The 19,357-nt window shown below is 44.9% G+C and overlaps 2 protein-coding genes across 7 annotated transcripts in view; one reads left to right on the top strand and one right to left on the bottom strand.

The window, feature by feature from the left end:
• LOC126564696 (rab GDP dissociation inhibitor alpha) overlaps window positions 1-19,357 on the bottom strand; it is a 442,469-nt gene that overhangs the window by 313,316 nt on the left and 109,796 nt on the right. The window lies entirely within an intron of this gene.
• LOC126563706 (uncharacterized) overlaps window positions 1-19,357 on the top strand; it is a 141,116-nt gene that overhangs the window by 23,693 nt on the left and 98,066 nt on the right. For all 6 annotated transcript variants that reach the window (XM_050220341.1, XM_050220344.1, XM_050220345.1 and 3 more), the window contains exon 2: window positions 1,761-1,794. In XM_050220341.1, the coding sequence (XP_050076298.1) occupies window positions 1,761-1,794 (34 nt within the window). The remainder of the gene's footprint in view (window positions 1-1,760; window positions 1,795-19,357) is intronic.

Below are 19,357 nucleotides of genomic sequence, written 5' to 3' on the forward strand. Positions count from 1 at the left end.
ACAATAATACTCACTGGGAACAGGGTCCGCCGAGTGTTCTGCAGGCATGTTCTCTCCCACTGCGCAAATTCATCGGGAATGTTGAAGTTTTTGTTGTTTTTGGCTAGTTATTTCACCTCAGTTGGAGCAATTGCTGTAGAGCGAGTAATGGAGGAGTAGGGAGCAGTCGAAATCTCACAGGGTCGCTGCATGTATGTATGTATGTAGTGGTCTTTGATGAGTTTGATGATTTTTTTTTATGTTATAAGAAACGAAACCAGGCAGATCATGCAGTTGTTGAAGCAAACCCAAGTAGTAGTGTGTCTGTGTGCGTCTGTGTAATGGTGATGGTATTTAAGTATGCAAAATTATGTTCCATTGTTTTCTAAGTACAACGCAGAAAAATGAAGACGCATCTCATATTTTCCCATTACTCTCGTCGACGTGCTTTTGTCGACTTTTTGTTGCGCTGTTGGTCTTTCCTTTCTCTTCCCCATTTGGTCGCTGAGGCCTTTCCTCTTTCGGGTTAATGACGAGCACCGGGCGTGCACAAATACCAACAACTCCAGGTTTGGAGTTGTGCTGTGTTAAAGCACCTTCACGAGCAATATTCACGACTCCGGGATGGCGTTTGTGCCGTTATGCCGTTATGTTAAGACATCACGAAACGTTTGCTAATAATTATTCGCGCCCTTGCTGTACCAGCGTAGACCATTTCAAGATAGGGTATTTTAAAATGGAATAAAAGAATAAAGCTGAATGTGTTTATTGCTGACAAAGGTCAGAATCGGTAATGTGTAGACCAAATTTGTAAAAGAAAAACACCACCGCTCACGCATTGGTTGGCGCTTAATGACGAATGAATCATCCCATGTCTCGAAATATTCGATTGCTTTCTGAAGAGCTCTAAAAATATCGTCCATTGAAGTGTTTGCCACTTGACTTGGCTGGACAGCAAATCAAAGAACCTTTAAAATTCTGGTCCCCAGTTGCATGTGTGTTTGTATTCACATCAGTGACCGATGATGCGATATGAATAAATTTCGTTAGCTTTCCTCAACGACGCCTCAACAGCAACAGCGAGAGTTTCAGCCTTTAAAAAAGATTGAATATAAATGCATTGCCTTTGACCGTGTGCTGCTGTGCGGGGAGTATTCGAGCAGCTGACACGTTCAAAGTCAAGACAAGATTTACACTGAATGCTTCACGTGACGATGATACGAGTAATGCGGCCGTGTGCTACCGGCTAGTAAGGGTGGTGATTGTCAACAAAACCGATCGACAGGATAGGAACGACGTGTTTGGCCTCTTTGACATTTTCTAACTGTGTACTGAGTGTGCCTCACCGGATGCGCACACACTCATACACACACGTTGGCTCAATTCTTACTGCTGGAATACTATTCGATCGTACGTGCCCGCGGGAGGTTGCTTCACCAACCTCTCGCGATGACAATAAGTGCATATTAATTATCAGGTAGCTAGGGTTGCAGGGTTCTCTGCTCGATGCAGGTGCTACAGGCTTTCCGAGTCTCGTTACCAGTGCCGCCTGAGCATCGTGCATAGTTCATTACCATATTAGTGTCGATTTCCTCCGCAGCCACTCTATGCCAGCGGCTTTTCCTCACTTGCTAACAATCGTCGGCTGATGTGATGTCATCTACCGATACTCCTTTTCTCATTTCATATTATGCAATCGATGCACTATGATGATATTATTATAGGTTTTTTCCTTCATTTTATTATCTATTTTAAAATCTGTTTTTCTTTTCCATTTTCAGATGCATAAGCTTAGGAAACATTCATCAATATTGGGTAAGTTTTTTATTAGCAAGCTTAAATAAGTGCTTACTACATGAGAGATTTAATGCCAAAATGCATCGAAGTGGAAGATTCTGTTCATGAGACGAACGAGCGGTTAACAAAAAGGCCCATCACTGGAAGCAATTTTAATCTACTACACATCTTAAGCCATTGTTTTCCGTCAGACAAGGGGTCAGACAAAGCGTATATGAAGAGCACTATAAGACGGAGATTCGATACACTAAGTGGCATTAAGAAATTTTTGGACAAGAGTTTAAATGATATTTGACTTAAAAAATTTAAAGAAATGTTTATATATATTTTTACATTGAAACTTTATTTTTTAACTAGATAATAAGCAGTGACAGTATCCTCTACTCGTGGAATGTCGTTAATTGTGTTAGAGTGTTATCTGTATTGGAAACTGGTTATGGCACGCAATTCTAGACGGTGGAAATGATGAATTCTCCTCATTCGTCACACGGGAGGTACGACATCAACATGATAATCATTCTCTTCACGAACGAAACAAGTCTCGTGCAAACGTGCAGCCCTATCACTGAGCCGTCTAGAATGCGTTTGCATATCACAAAATGAACTTGTTAACGCATTGCAAAATTAAACTAGTAATCAAGTCAACGAATGGCTCTGAAACGGAATAAACCCATCCGGAATAAACGATATACATCCAGTGTAGGACAATTTGAGCGGTGCTTTTGCCAGGTTCACAAGGATATTTGCTTGCAGTCGATGCGAACGCCACGCGATCATGCTTGTGATGCTGCGAGCTGTTAAAAAGGGGCTTCATGCACATGTGCCTTGATACACATGTGTACCACGATCCCGGGAATACATTTAAATACGACCAGGACAGCAGGAAGCCGACGGCTGGGCTGAGGTGTACAATAAAAGTGAAACTTTTGTCTGGGTGTGGCACGGACATTGCACCGGTTTTCGAAGGTAAATCGTGGTGAACTGCAACTGAGGCACAAAGTAAAAGTATCACTGCACGGGGTTAAAAAGTCCCGCGTACAGTTTCACCCGATGCTGGAGCGATCTGCATTGAGTAATAGGGGATCGAGTATGAGACCATTTTTTTTCCCGAGGGGGCATAAGTTCCCATTTTTGCTGAGGTAATGGTGGCAATGGCAGAAGGGCTTTTTGGGGTGAGCAAAATGAAGCAAATAATAACAAAAATAATAAGAAACCTGATTAATTCCTCCACCCTAGTGACGGGCCGGCCATGTTTCGCGGGCTTTTTTTCCGGTACTGTCGTAGTTTAAGTCAGCAACCGAACGCAAGCACAAAATCGTGACGGCGTGTTGAATTTCTTTCCAAGTTTACTCTGCTCTGCTATGCCCACACCCGATCGTTAGGGGTGTGCGATCGTGCAGCATGCGGTTCGTGAGATTTGACATCAGCGAACCCGACAAAACGAAAACTTACTTAAACTTCGCTTACTTTGCGTGTGGACAAAAGAAAATAAGAAATGAAACGAAACAAAACACGAAATTGCAGTCACAAATTGTCGCGAACACAGCTTGACCCTGCGGTCGCCAAATTTAGAGTTCGTCGCTTATTTTTTGGCATTTTTCGCATACAGCACTGAAGCATTGAAGTCGTTTGTTTCTGTCACTTGACTTCGTTGGGTGTGTTTGAATTGTTGTGAAATTTGTATTTACATAATACACGGGAATACAAAACACGAGCGTGATTAGCAATCTAACCAGGAATTCAAAAGGTATTCACGATTTATTAAAAACCACGAACTGGAAGAAAAAAAAGTGCCCGCTTAGACGCATTGTGCATTAATTGAAGCAAAACAACTGACCAAATCTATTCTACACTTTAAATTGTTTTTTTTTTGCTCTCGTACGACTGTATTAGTACAATATTGGTTGAAAACAAACTCCCCGCACCGTAAACCGGTTGTAAATCGGTTCTTTAGCAACCCGGTTCAAGCCTCGAACCCCGTACACGAAGTAGGTGTAACCCAAGGTTATTGCTAGCAAATGCGCTTGTTTGACTTGTCCCCCGAGTGCTGGGACAAGGCGTTCGGGGAAACAAATGCTCAAACGTGCTAGAAAACGTTTGATATTTAAACGGAACCCTTGCCGCTAGGCCATATACATAGTCTGAAGACACACTTACGATTGATTTTGCTTTCCAATCGACCCCACCGTCTCAAACGCCTTAATGGGACGACTCAAAACGAGCCAGTTGGTTTGAAGCTTGACCCGTTTTTCTAGCGTTTCTCCTATGTGTGTGCGATCGTGCGCCATTACCATCGCTTTCGAGAGTGTATATGTGCATCGTGTACCTCAACTAATTTCTCATGGAGTACGCATCCAACGCTGCCAACACCTACGAGCTTTTTATCATCCAATAAAACCTCTCACTGGCTGTTACGCTACTACTGAGGTTGCAGTTCTGTGCTGGGTGGGTGTGCGCTTGTGTACTGTTATAGTCATGTGACGGTGATGCTGCCGTTTGTTTGTGGGTGAGTTTGCATATTATCTAATTGCATGACTGTCTATACCTTGAACTCAATTGTGGCGCACATGGCGCAGAGAAAAGCTGTAACGTGTTTCAAGTGAGCACAATTTTCACTGAAAATCATACCAGCCTAGCCAATAACCGTTCTTTGCCATGCTATTACACTTATGTAGAACAAAACGATACGTGAGATGTGTTTTAAAGATTAAACTATAGTTTGCCATGGATTTGTGATCACATATAGTCCGCGTTTGACCATTTAGAACGCTTTCGAACACAAAAGTGAACGGTTAAAAACGAACCTAACGTTAACATTTAAAAGTAGAACGGTTGAATGGTCGGAGGCATGATTTGAATGTTTTACTACGTGCAGAGTATCTGCATTTGGTGCTCGAAAACTAGAGTAACAATAAAAATAAAAAATACTGCAGACAATTTTGACTATCGCTTTGCCACTCATATGATCTCACTGGACAAACCCAAACACGAACCAACCCGAAACCTAGAAATGTTTGTGGTTTTTTTTTCGCCCCGGAAAGATAATCTCCCCGGGAAACGGCAAAAACAACTCAAGAAAAACACACACATGTTCAAACACACATACACACACAAACACATATTTGAAACGGTGCTTTTTTTGTGCCAGAGCAAAAGCCCCAACTCACATCCGTCCAGCTTGTTCGTTTGAAAACATTCTTCATCTCTCCCGGAACGGCCGGTTGCGTTGGTCGATCGACGATTGAAAGAAGCTGATGGGCTGATGGCACTCAGATATAGCTCCCCACCGGAAAATGTAGCCAGATGTTGTTTCTGTCTCTCAATGCCAGTTGCATCACTAAGTAAGTTTTGGGTTTTTCGATATCATTGAAACAATCGTGCTTTATCTCGCCGGTTGAGATTTTTCGTCTGTTAGCCAGTCGGTAAAGCAACACGATCTTCGACATTACCATATCGCATAAATTACACGGTACTGGGAGCGTCTCACTTTACTCCACGGAGGAGCGAAAAAATCAACACGCTTCAACGAAATTGGCTTTTAGCCCGAACAATGTGTGACTTTGAATAACACCCACCAGCGCAGACCTGCATTTTCCAGTGTTGCTTCTACCCGTGGCATTGAAGTCTCTTTCGTCGCACCCATTCGTGGGGGCGCAATCGTTTTGGCAGCTATAATTAAACATTCAAATAGACGCATCCGCACAAACTGTGCGTCGCCGTGCGTGCACACCGGTAGATTTCGTTCAAGAAGCGAAAAATGCGGTTCCGCGTGTGCGTGCCACAGGAGACAAACCGCGTGCAGTCGCGTACACACCAACACACGGGTACCGGCGTACAAGCATCTTGGCCACAACGATCGCTAGCTCGCGAACACTGTTTACGTAATCGACGTCCGCAAAGTCCGGTGACGAACGCAAACACCCCGATCGACTGGCGTCACACGTCTTTCGTCGGCTGGTGTTTCTTTTTTTTTTTCGGACAAGGGCACATCGCCACGCTGTACGGGCCCCGCGCATATGGTGAAAAATATAGCAAAATAACGGGATAATCCGGGAATTTGAAATGGGTTTCGTAATCCAATCGATAAGCCGGTGGTGAAATGATCGTCCGGTACCAGTATCGAATACAGAATGTGTCGCCAAACCCGTCACAGCTCGCAAGGAAAAGCAGCAACAGCGAACATTCCGGACCCTCGCCGGGAATGAATGAGTTTGAGAAGTTTATCGACTTTTGTCCCCATTTTTTGCATGCGCCGCTCGGTTCCCGAATAACAGTCCAAAAGGTAGCACGATCGACCATCACATCACCACACACAGTGTTCCTCGTGAAGCTGTGTTGACGGTTGTCACCTATCGATCAGTTTTTGTGCGTGTTTGAGTTGTGTGGAAATTCGAAATTCTTCTTCAAAGCATTAACCCGCTGGGCATATCATATGGAGATGAGGAAAAAAGAAAGATAGAGAGGGAAAAAATCACAACACAATGGAGGCGAAGGTGTTTCCTGTTTCCTCTACCGGTTGTCGTAAAGCAGAAGAACGAGGAAAAAAAAAACAGTAATGGCTGTGGGCTCAATCAAGCAAACGCCGTGTGGCACATCAAATCGGAAATCGCTATAGAGTAATTTCCTGTTTTTAATCACTGGATCACATTGGACCCCGGGGAAGGTAGCGTTAAACCGGCAACCATTTATGGTACACCTTTCATCTGAGTGGGAGCGAGAATGTTGGGCCCAGAGCCCAGAGTAAAGAGTGTCAGTATTTCGTTTTATTCTTTAGTTGGGTTTTATTTGAATTCAATTATGGGTCGATAGCTGATGAGGAAAGCAAAGCCTAAAGAAGTGATCTTCTGAACTGTTGAAACAAAATCATCTGCAAGCTTACAAAGGAAATACACAACACACTTCTGCACTCTTACGATCCTGCTGCCAAACACCTTACAGGCATGAAACATGATAATTATGCCGATACTTCTCCTCGGAACTGTCCACAGCACGTCATCATCATCGACCGTTGTTTCGCCGATGGTACCATCGGTGGGGACAGAAATTACAAACAATTGTCATGATTATTTTGTTTCCTCCTCGGTAAGCGCAGCGGAGCAGCATATGATTGTATTTCTTCTAGCATCCGGCATACACTGGTGCGGTTTTGTCCGTCACCGCAGGCAACAGCAGGGCATATGGAAGGACAGAACTCCAACCAGCCATCCAGCCTCATGCGAATGGATTCTTTTCGTTCGACAATGAAGAGCTAAGTGCCAACGAGATCGATAATTTCCTGTTACGAGGGAATTCCAGGCACCGGTGGCAGCACCTTGTACTCTCTGCGCATGCAGAGACCAAGGCTGTCTGCTGCTGCTCGTCCCACTTTTAAGCGTTTGTTTGTGTGGCCGATCAAACGCTCTTCAAATTCAGAAAACGCACTAACGATGACTTGCGTGTACCGAGAAAGGTACGAGAAAGGCAAATATCGTTGAGTCGCCGTCGTTGGGCAAATTGGTGGCAAAGTGGTACGGCGGAGGTTGGCCCTTTTTTCTATAATTTCCCACATCCTATGGGACAATAATGGTTTGTAATGTGCTAGATTTTAAAGAGGCATCATTTCTTGTTCGATTGCCAGTCAACTGCATGTCCACCCAGGTCAGAAACATCCACATTCGATAATGAGGCATCCAATAGCCGTACCCATCTGAACAAGCTAATAAGAACGCTTCTGTTTGCATCATGTTTGCTACCCAAAAAGTGTACTGACCCTTAACAAGAATGCCGTCCTATGTTCGCTCCCGTATGCAGTTCGAGCTGAATGTAGGAACAGCGAGGCAAGCAAACCTCAGGAAAGTAGCGGCCACGGTAAAGAAGGTGTTAAATTGCTTTAATTAATGGCTGCACACGATTGCATCCATTTAAACGCTCTATGCAAACAACCTCATAACATGCCGCACGACCAACATTCCCTCGCTACATCACACTAAATCATCCCATGCAGCGGATTCCGCGAGGAAGTGGGGTTTGCTAGTTGTTTTTCTTACGTTTATTTTTCTTTTCTGCGTCACTACTCCACTACTCTAAAACCGCCTAGTTTTTTTTTGTGCACCTTTTGGGAGCGGCATTTGCTGCCCATGGCAAGGATACAAAGCGTCATTGCTGGCGTGGCGTAATTGTGAATCCGGTGGTGCCTGCGGTTCGTACGGTTTACGAGATTCTGTTAAGTGATAAGGAAAATGAAATTCTCGCTTCGTTTAAATCATTTATTTATAAGAGATCCATCGGCACGATAAGCCCGCTAGAGCGCTGGGTGTTTTTCTTTCGATCTATGTTTCGCAGCAACCAACAAGCGCGCACCTCCCAAATGGGATAGACGTGGATTTTGTACGGGAGCGAAGGTTGAAGAATTTGAGTGCAGCTCAAACAAAATGAGCACCAGCTGTACCAACCGGCAAGCGAAAAAAAAAAAACAATCACGGTCTCGCCGGTCGAAATAAAGGCACCGAAGCACAGCAACATCGATATGCCAGCCTTGTGCCTCGTGCAGATCTCGTCGCTGATCAACAGTTCCACTTCTGCTGCTAACCTGCTGCACCTTCACCGCTCGCGAAAGTGTTCGGTAGAACATCCGCAAAAAAAGGGGAAGCAAATATTTATAAACACATATAATTTTAATAGACCGCAGCGGTTCTAGCGGTCCAGACGGGATGCGGTCCTAGACCTTCTGCAGCACTGCCGCCGGTCTGTGAGAGGGATCAACTCGCAACCCGATAGAGATTGTTCTGATCCAATATGAATAAACATATGTTTGGCCATACATTAAACATGAGCCTGATGATTCGAGATGAATGAGCGATGCTCTTTGGCTGCTGCTGCTGCTCCTGCACAACCACCTACCCTACTCCCCAGCCGCAACGAGTTTCTCTTGCAACTAGTTCTCTTATCGCACATTCTTACGCAGGCCGAGCGAATGACGAAGATCGCGATCGTTCGAACAACACGTCACGTCCAACGGGTTTTAGCGGAAAAATGAATCTCCTCCTTCAACTGATCGCGCGGGCGCGCGCGTTGCGGAGTGACTGAGGGGTTATGGAAGGTAAATGAACGACCTTCTCGTATCCTTAAGCCATTATCACAGCCACAGTCGGGTCGTCATGCATTCTTGCCTGCTAGTCGCGTCGTGTGGCGTAATATGAAAAGCTGCTTGTCCTGCAACAACAGTTGTTGATGGTGGTTGTGAGAAAATTAGCATTCATATTTTCTACGCGCCAGCTAACTGTTCTTCGATCAGTCCCCGGCAGGACACACACTCTCTCTCTCTCTCTCTCTAATAAAAACTGTGTTTTTTCTCCTTCACCCGCGACTTTCAGTCCCCGGAGCTCTTTTCGACGAAGCCCGAAACGATCTAGAAACGGATCTTGCCAGCTGGAAGGAATCTAGTTTTGCCAAGTTAGATTCCATGGCAATTCTGGGATGGCAATTCCCGCAATATCTGCAGTTACTTTTCATATTTTTGCCCGCTCCTCATAAACCCGTTTCGTGCACGTAATGAGGTCGGATTTGGTGCATCACCGGCTGCGGGATGAACATTGCATCCAATGCAATGTTGGGCTTTACGAAAGTTGCTATGAAACTTCAATCAATGAGGCAACACTTTGCGACTGGAATGGCAAAGTCCATTAAACACGCAGTGCTTCTCTGTTTATTTTTTCTTTACTTTTCTAATTGTTCTACTTGAATTTCTTCAACTTTTGCCAAGGTTTCTGGAAAGCAGTCAAGATTTCAATAAACAACAAAACATCTCACGGCGGGTCGGCTGTAATTACTGCGTCTGGTACTGATTTACGGGCGTAATTAAAACGATCTTAAAACAAGCCAATTCCTTGTTGCTCTTCGATGCACATGCTGTACGGAACGAGTATGCAAGTGTGTGAGACAGCATCGAATGACAAGAACAGTGTCAGCGAATCGTAATGCTCTGCCCATTGCCCTGGTAGCTTCACGGCAGCGGAAAACGCACCCATTGTGGAGTTTCCGCGCCAGTGTCTGCTTTTGTAGTTCGGTCATGTGTTTCTGTGTGGCGCGTTTGCTGTTGTAAAGATTTTTCTCTCTTTTTATGTTTTATTCTGTCCTGCGATCCTGTTTCACCTGCACTGCCGGGACAATTAGTGTTGATTTTGTGTTTCGTTTTACTTCGTCGCGTTGTAGTTTTCCTTTGTAGCTCGCCCAGTATGTTCAGTCAGAATTTAGGAGGGTATCATCATGCCAAGGGTGCAGACGCATGTGAGCAAAAATGGTCATATCAATTCCGGGCGGCCCACGGGCTCCCGTTGGTGCTGGTGGCGCGTGCTCCACCTCTGCCAGGGCTTTTCATTCCAGCGACGTTTTGCGACATGGTGGTGGTTTTAATAAATTTGCATTAACCTTTCATTGTCGCATTTCTTGTTAATATGTTGACTTGCAGTGTGTAACATGCTTGTAGCGTAAAAGCGATCCAATGTTCTGCCGATGAGGACCAGCATAAGACGATGTGGCCATGTGGGACGAGCGGGCCTCACGTTGGTACATGCTATCATGACAGAGCAAATAATCGCTACATAAATTGTATGCATGTTATTAGGCAAGCAAAGCGACGTGTTCTTTATAGGGTGGAAATCGTTCAATCATTTACCTTCGCGCAGGTACACTCGAGCCATGTAGAAGAGTAGCATAAGATTAAGCTGAGGTTAAAAGAGCACATCCTAAATCATTGTATAAAGATAACCCTTCCATATTACTATTGGTTCGGAATAATTAATGCATCTTGTATGTCCTGTTAGTTTACAGCCCAAAAGCTACTAAAAAGGCAAATATTAAAAAATATATATTTAAACAAAAGAAAAACTCAATTCTGTCTTTCCATTGCAAAATAGCACACATTTTGATGGCATATTTAAGGTTCTAAAACACATTACAACCTCTTTCACCGTGAGATTGCATAATACAATCATTCTGGTTAAGTCATTCAGCGCCTCCTCGATCCTCCTCGATCCGCGCTATGTTTCATAATGAACTGGATTGGCTCCACATCTTAAGCTAATTGTGAAAACAAGGTCTCCCTCATAATCTAGACACATTGGGAACGCTTTTTGACGTGCCAAGAGTGCATCTGGAACATCCAAGGGTGCCAAGAGGGCTTTAAAAACAATGGCCCGGGAAGTAGCTGGTGCAGCACCAGCTCCATGCTAACCTTCTCGTTGCTAACCATTCCAGGTCCCGTTAGAAATGGTACAACTGAAATAATGCAGAAGGAAAGGGAATAAACTGAACCGGCAAATCTAGCACAAATCCGTAACCCTCGGGCACACTACTCTCCCAAACCTTCGCCAGGCTATGCTCTGCCACACATTCCGTGGAGAACTCGTTTTACACTGCGTGTGTTAGTTGATTCCAAGCCTAGACGTCGGACGCCTTTTCACCATATCAGTGGGTAGTGATCGCGCAACAGTCCTCTGTAGGGATGCTGCAGCAGAACGGCTGCCAGTAGATGCAGCAGACTGCCTCAGATTGAAATAAAACCATTCGCGTCAATACAACGTTAGGGAAATGAAACGAGAACAAAAACAACCACACAACCAGGGCATTAAAAACGGCCAGATACATCAGAGTGTAAAATTATATAAATTAGTTCACCTGATTCTAGGTGGGCAGCAGCATCAAAAAGCGTCGCCTTCGTCCTGCCTCGATCAAACGGTGGGCAAACGACGGAATCACGATCACAGGAAATCGAAACAACTGTGGCATCGTGGCTACAATCTTGTCATGGTCGTTTTATTGTAATCATTATGTTTCTCGCGGCTGATGTAAAGCCGATGCCGATTGTGGCTCATGGTTTCTCCTTTTTTTCCATGCCATCTTTTTGCGCATCTTTTTTTTTTTCAATGCGGAATTAAATGCTGTAGTCAATCGGTTTAAGCGCTTCTTTTCGAACAGTATTTGGTGTGGTTGCTATATAATTTTAAACTTTCCGATCAGCTTTGGAAGGATCTGTTCCAGACAAGACGACGTGGCGATATGAAACCCAACAAAATGGAGTCACATTTGATGTCTGTGAATGACACACGGACGAGCTACTGGCATCCGCAAAAAGAAGGCGAATGATATTCATAGTCGTCTAATTTCGCATGCTAGCCATACGCTTTAACATGAGTTTGCATCAGAGCTTGTGCCATGTTGTACAACGCGATCGGTACATTATCCACAGATGAACTCCGCTAGCTGCTACGCTCGTTACGATGTTAAACTTCCTGGTTCTCAACAAATGGGTCCCGAAGGGTGCACGAGTTGGCAGGGTCTTTAGCATTTAGCAAACGATCTCCCTTTGAGATGTTTAGAATGTGGCTAGTCATTTCCTTTTCGTTGCGCCAGCTTCAAAGATGTTTTCCTTTACCGATGTCCATATTCTTCGTGTATTGTTTTGTGCCTATATGCCCATCCGGTACCTGAAGCTCGTCGTCGACTAAACTACCCACCTTCTGAAATCTGTCTGCATCTTCTCGAGTCCCTAATCCCGGTATGGTCCAGTTTCACGAACTTGTTTTAGATGGATGGCACACCGATGAACCGTTACAAAGCAGTCCAAGAGCAGTCCCTATCCTGCCGCTAGCTCCAAATTGGAGTCACTCCAATGACCCTCCCCATACCTATTTCGTAACAAATTGATTCGACCGTGGTCGTGAAAGCTCATGACGGTTCAAAGAATACGTGTCTTTAAGGCGCATTCTTCCAACTCATCCTAGCGAATGACAATCATTGCCGGAAAGGGGACGGTAAAGAGCGATGATCGTGAATCGCGCGATGCAGTTTGCCCTCTCCTTGTCCGTGCTTCCTCCATCATCCGCAGGATCTTCGTTGATAAACGAAAATTACAACTTTTCCCGCCATTCCCGCAGGAACTAAGGCACGAAGATACGAAGCACACCGAGCGCACGGATGTGTAACGTTGCCTTCATCGATGCAGCGCATTGACGTTCGCACTCCAAGATTTCTTTTCTCTGCACTCCTGCGTTTGTACGAGGCATTGCTTCGATCTAATCTGAAAATGATGAGGTTCACGAGTTGGATTGCGCACTCACTGGCCGGCTCTGGCTCAATTGACCGGCGTGAAGCACCGAGATTCCCATACATCATGCAGCATCAGTGCCCCGTTGGATTAACGGGTTCGGTACATCTTCTCAAGCGGCTTGAGATAGGGTTGGGAGGTTGCCGCGGGACCGATCCCTAGAACCCCACGGCGAACTGTGTTTTTGTTTTGTCTATTTTACTGCAAGAACGTCGACTGTACTCTGTGGCGGTTGCATCACGACACCCGAACGCCGGGACATTGAGTCAATTGCAAAGGGGTGAACGAAAACAAAAATAACGAACCAACGACAAAGTGCCCACGGGACAGTGACCTCTTACTCGGTTCGGTAGCGCGGTAGTGGTTGGCGCGGACGCGAACCGGGCAGCTTCCTTCATCGGCCCCACATCGATTACATTCTGATGATATGATGATGTTCCGGCCGGACCGGGTGAGGACCCGGACTAATGGAAGGCTGCTAGAACGGCTGTGTTAGAATCGGTCGGGTGCATCTTGTAGCTCGCAGCGCGAACCGAAACGAAACGGCATTGTTGTTGTGTAACCGTCCAAACGCAGTCCAGGTAGCACACTGGAATTACAGGCTGCCGTTGAACGAGCGATCATGGAAGCGATAGGGTGAATGGCAACGGAAGATATGATGCAATAAGTGTAATCATAACTACTCACTCACTCTCGACTGTCTTGAAGGCTTTGGTGGGCCCTGTACGCCTAGGCGTACTTAGCCGTAGAAAGACGAACGGTAGAATCTTTGCAGGAAGATACGAGCGTAAACTCCGGGAATAAAAAGGGGAAAGAGAGAAGGAAAAAAAAAGATATAAACTTTTTTATCGATCGCAACGTGAATCGAGTGGCGGAAAATTACCGCCGGAAGGGACACTGAACTTGTAGTGCTTACGCCGTACTTCCTTTAACAGTACTTCATGCCTACGATTAAGACAAGAAGACAGGCTGACTAAAAAAGAAATGTTTTTGTCATTTTAGCAAAACCAAAACTTCATCACTTTCCTCTGGAAGATTTGAGGGTTTGGCAAAACTCATCTGATTAGGTTGTCCAATTTCAAAGCACACAATGATTTCCAGTGAAATTGAGGTTAGGAATCCCATTCGTTTAAAAGTTCATTGCACTGTTGTGGTTTTTGTAACAGTTGTTTTTAGGCGATAAGCTTTCTTACTTAGGCGAGAACCACATTCCCTATGTAAATCAACCAAAGGAACCGTTCATGTAAATTAGACGAAACGAGGCACGAAGAAAACGTACGGCAATCGAACGGGTTTCAATGACATATGATGCCGTAATTCTGATTCTGACTAATTCATGCTCAAAATGGTGATCACCTCACTTGATGATGATAATGATGATTACGTTGGAAATCACGATAGTAGCCATGATGTGTGCAATGATGCTATTGTTAGCATGAATGCGAGCACCATAACGAACTGTCTGCAGGTTCGAGAAAAAAAAACCTCAAAGTGATGAGAGCAACTACAAAATCTCCGAAATCAGATACCGGCAAAGATGAATGTTTACGAGCCTGTTGGCGAAAGCGAGAAGGCCAAACACTCAGAAAAGCCAGAGTCACCAGCTCCGAAAGCAATGGCAATAAATAACGAAACAATAGGTCCAGTGGAAGGAGCGGAAAGAAGAAGAAAATACACAGAACAATCTGTAACGGGATTGTGTAAAATGGTTGACTTTTCTTTTCTCGACCCCAAAACTCCCGTTTCATAGAAATCGTGAACTTTGCCGTCTTTTCAACAATCAGCGTTTATATTGGGAGGGCAGGCAAGAAATATAGTACTTGAACGTTGGGCATGCATGGTTGACAGTTCACCTTACAGGACTGCCACATCTGTAGCCAGACAAACCAGACAGCATCCATGGCATTACCGGGTAAAAGATTGATAAGCATCAAGGTTGCTGTACGATGCCGTTCAAGCGGCGGGTTGTCCGTTGGATAAGTCCTATATCGAGAGTTGTGTTTTGTGTAGCAGAAACGTCAGAACGTTATCTGAATTCGAGCACACAGTTCTCTATAAGCAAGATTGATCCCTTCAAATCCGTTCGAGCCAGTGCGCTTGAGCTTAAAAAAGCACCTAACGCCAGCGTGGTACACTCCAACGCCAAGGACGGTAAATTAATCTGTCATCTTTTTGTCCACCGCTAGTTTGGACTACTGTTAGGTTGCTACCCCTGGGAGACACTAATTCTCCGAACAAGAAGCCGGAATCACTCTTTCTAACCACCGACGATCGATGGATCTTTTCAGTTCTTTCCACACTGACAGCGGGTGGGTATAGAATTTTTACGACGTCTACCCGGCGAACCGCCCATGGCTAGAATATAACTCTATAAGGCGTGCAGCACTGCCAGAAACATGACATCGATCCCGATTAACGCGCGGCTCGCTCGTTTCGTCGTTTTGGTCGACATCCACAGTGGTTCACAACACATTCCGTGGTTACGGATAATGGGGACACTGGACAGAGAATGGTCACACCGAAACTCTGGCACGGTGCGTCGCGAGTACCTTTGATAGAGCTGTCTACACACTGCGGCTAATGATAATGGCTTGGTGGAAGGAAGACCCGTACTTGTGCGCAAAATCCGACGAGAGTAGAATTAATGAAGAGGTAAAGACAAAACTCCCTACAGACAACGTGACACTCCGTATGTTGGCAGCTTCATCGCACGTCCTTGGCTATCAATTATCTGGAACGTAAGCTGCTCGTCTCTGTCCACACGGATACATTTGTTGCGAATGGTGCGTGTGTGTCGAACGGACTGCCCGTCTCACAGGAATCAATTATCGGTTCGATCTCGAGAAGCAGCTTGACGATACATGAGTGGCGCGCGGATTTTGTTGGATCTGCCAACATGGATCTTCCTTGTTTGTTGTGCTTTATTTCTGTCCGCTCAGTTATGAAACTATTTGCAGCTAAAGCGGTCCGCTTAAGCCGACGATTGACTAGACAGTCAACAGATCAGGCCAGACTTTGACTTCCTGATCAAACAGCTTAGGTGGCGGTTTTTGTAGCTATCGTGGCGCACACCTTCTCACAAGCACAAACACGGCACCATCGTCCAGAACGCCCACTCTCACCCCGGGGTACGAGTATGAAGGTCGCCGTCACCGTACATTCGAAGTCAATCGACCGTGAATCATTGCCGTACTTATCACCCACTCAGTTGCCGGATCATTAGCGCACGCCTTACTGCTTCACCTTTGCCTGCTTAACCGATGGTCTATCCCAGCCGTGGGTCAAGCAAACAAACACACTTGATATTTCTTACACTAGGCACATAAAGGGATACCTTTTCACACCTCGTTCAGTACTACCGCATGTGATACGCACCGATGCCAAAGTAGCTCAAGATCCCTGCGCCAAGACTGCTCAACAGCGAAGAAATATGATCCAATTTTAGGATCCGTGAAATGGGATGTGATTTATTTTATTCATTTCCTTCAGCTACTATCCTGTGGTGCTACACACCTTCAGACAGTAGCACGTACCGCTCGCAACAGGTACTTCACCGCTCTAGCACAACCGAGTTGAGCCAAGAAATGTGATCCTCGCAACAGGACGGGACGTAAAACTATGATCGCTTGGGAATACATCTAACAGATTGCTTGTAAAGTCTGGAACCGAGAGCTGAGCGTCGTAATGTTTAGCTTCAAAAAGGATAAGCAAACAGAAGGCGAAAGAATGCACACACCATCTTTTCTTTGGCCTTGGAACACGGTCCATTCCCCTTGGGTTTGGGCTTGCAGGGAAAAAGGTGATGGTGTCAAACGATCGATTATTTATCACCAACCGGTTCTGACTTTGGGATGTGAGTTGAATTGCAATTCAATGGTGTTCGTTATTCGGTGTACAACAGTGATTTATGTATGATTTATGAGGCACGGCTTTCGAAACACAGCAGAATATTGAATGGTTTGTAAAAGCACGCAAAGATTCTACTAAAATTTGGACACAATCTCATGACATTAGACACTTTTATTATGGTGCCCTGGGTCTTCGCAGCAGATAGTAGAGCAGAGCGAAACTCTCCTTTAACGACTGCCAGGTGTATCGTTTATCATTCATTGGCCGTGGCCATTATATATTGGCCATTATATTATCATTCATTGGCCGTGGAGCATAAATCACTCAATGCAAATTGGATAGAGCTTCAGAAACATCCCATAAAATACCTCGTTCGGGCAACAAGTCACCATCAAAATGCCACTTATCGGTCATAAGTAGCTCATCGTCAGGAGCTAAAATGTTGTACCGAAGACTGGAAAGCTCTTTTAAGTTCTGCTAAAAACCTGACCAGAACAACAAACCTATAAACACGGACAAAAGCGGATTAAACACCATTTCATTCAATACGGGCAAAGTGTAATCCCACCCGTGACTGGTTGGATCACCCAGCACTACCTAACTCCGACGAGTTGTAATTCGTGAGTCTACAAACTTACGACGATTTAATTTTTTTAAAATAACATTCAAATGAATTGACAATTAATTGCCACCGAAGTACCCGAGATATCACACAGGTTTTCTCCCTGTAATCCAGATCTACAGCTCGAATCGATAATTCGACCTGCTATCATTGCCCCATTTGCAGCGAACGTACAGCAGACGATTTGTTCGCCCTCAGCACAATGCCGACGCCTTCTGCTGATGAAGAAGCAATCAGAGAAACTCGATACACGACACCATCATACGGAGTGGTTCGGGAGGATTGTACAAAAGCTTACACAAAATCTTACTCCAAGCATCACATCACAAACCGAGGGGTCTGGTGCAATGGGAAGGCCCGCGGGTAGCGCGGTAGAATAGTTCAAGTTTTTATTGCAATTTTATTTCTGTCACGAGTATGTAAGACAGCGAACATTGCCATCGTCGACCAACGTCAGTGAACGAGACCTCCCCGATTTACGGAGCACCCCGGAGCACGCTGGATTGGAGCGTTTGATGCGCTCACTTCTTCACAGTTTTTTAATGTGTGTTCAATCCACAATTTCTGTGCCTTTTCTTTCTGCACGCGGAAGGTATGTCTGTCAAGCAGATTACCATAAAATAAGGAAAGGGGGAAACCGTTTCGTTTGTAGGAAGATTTCATTAGAATTCTTGATCGTGTAAGATGGGTTCTACGACATGGTTCGGCTCGATTCAGGTACTCCCAACTGTGTAACACGCTTCGGGGTTAGTGATCTTACGGCTTCTAATCAACCGTCTGGGGTCATTTATCGTCTCGGGTATCCGATTCTGAAAAAGGGTTTTGGATGAAATTTACGATTTTCGCTTAATGGACATAAAATGAAGTCGTTTTATTCGCGATAACAAATAGCAGATTGCTGAGTAGTGTGCTAATTATGAAAAATAGTCGGGAATAACTCATTGCCCCTAATTGATATGAGCACGGGTATGACACCAAAAGTTCAATCACATCCACGACCGATACGGTTCCATCACAGCACATGTACAAACACACCTGCAAAGTCAATGTTGTACCACCGGAAAAGGCAAAACACGTTGCCAGGCTCATAACGATACACGAACACTGGTCCATCGTTTCTACATCGATCTCAACTGCACTTTGCACCACATTCCTGCAGAACGGCCAGTAAAAGAATACCTTTTCTGGTGTGGCCAATGACAATACTGGCGAGCAACGCGCATCGTTTCGTTGAAAGATAATATACAAATGAAAGAAAATCAATAAAAAAAATATTTTCAAAAGCCGACCCGACAAGTGGCAGCTCATGTTGAGCGGCTTGTATGCCTGCATGTGAATGTTTTGTAAAGCGTCCATTGGCGTGTGTGATTAACATGTGGCATAAAATTGTAAGCATGTCTGAAGCAGAAAATGTGTACACATTCGCTGCTGCTGGTATTTTTATGTAGTGACAAAGAGAAGACATTCCCTCCCATCGCGTGCTCCCGGTGCGATGGATGCATCCAGCTGCATACAGGCGTTATTTATGTGTATCAAATGCATCGAAATAATTCAATCACTCAACATCGGTTTCATCGCACATTCCTTTACAATTAAAATTCTTCCATTATGGATTATTGTCACTCTGTGTGACAATGATTTTATTCCCGATCGATACATTCCGCATTGCAGTCGCCGACGGTGACGACTGTAGCATCTTAAGGCAAGCTGTCGCACACACGCTGAAAATGCATCTGACCGTGCAACAGAGATTGGCCATTTACGACATCTACACGAACAACCAGTCTGGGCAGATATTGAGGCGATCGATGCTTGTTGATGTTTGTTGTGCATTGCTTGTACCTTTTGACGGAACGTATCTTATTTATAACACAGGAAATGAGGTAAGCTACCTACTGTCAAACAATAAATTAGATATCTTTTACGTTGGATAATGAACAACCAGGCTGACTTATAGAAAGCAAAGTGTTTCTCTTTTTTCACATCCACAAACCGCCTGCCATCGTGAAGGCAAATGAACAACTCTA

This window comes from Anopheles maculipalpis, chromosome 3RL, assembly GCF_943734695.1.
Source record: "Anopheles maculipalpis chromosome 3RL, idAnoMacuDA_375_x, whole genome shotgun sequence".
Lineage (NCBI taxonomy): Eukaryota > Metazoa > Arthropoda > Insecta > Diptera > Culicidae > Anopheles > Anopheles maculipalpis.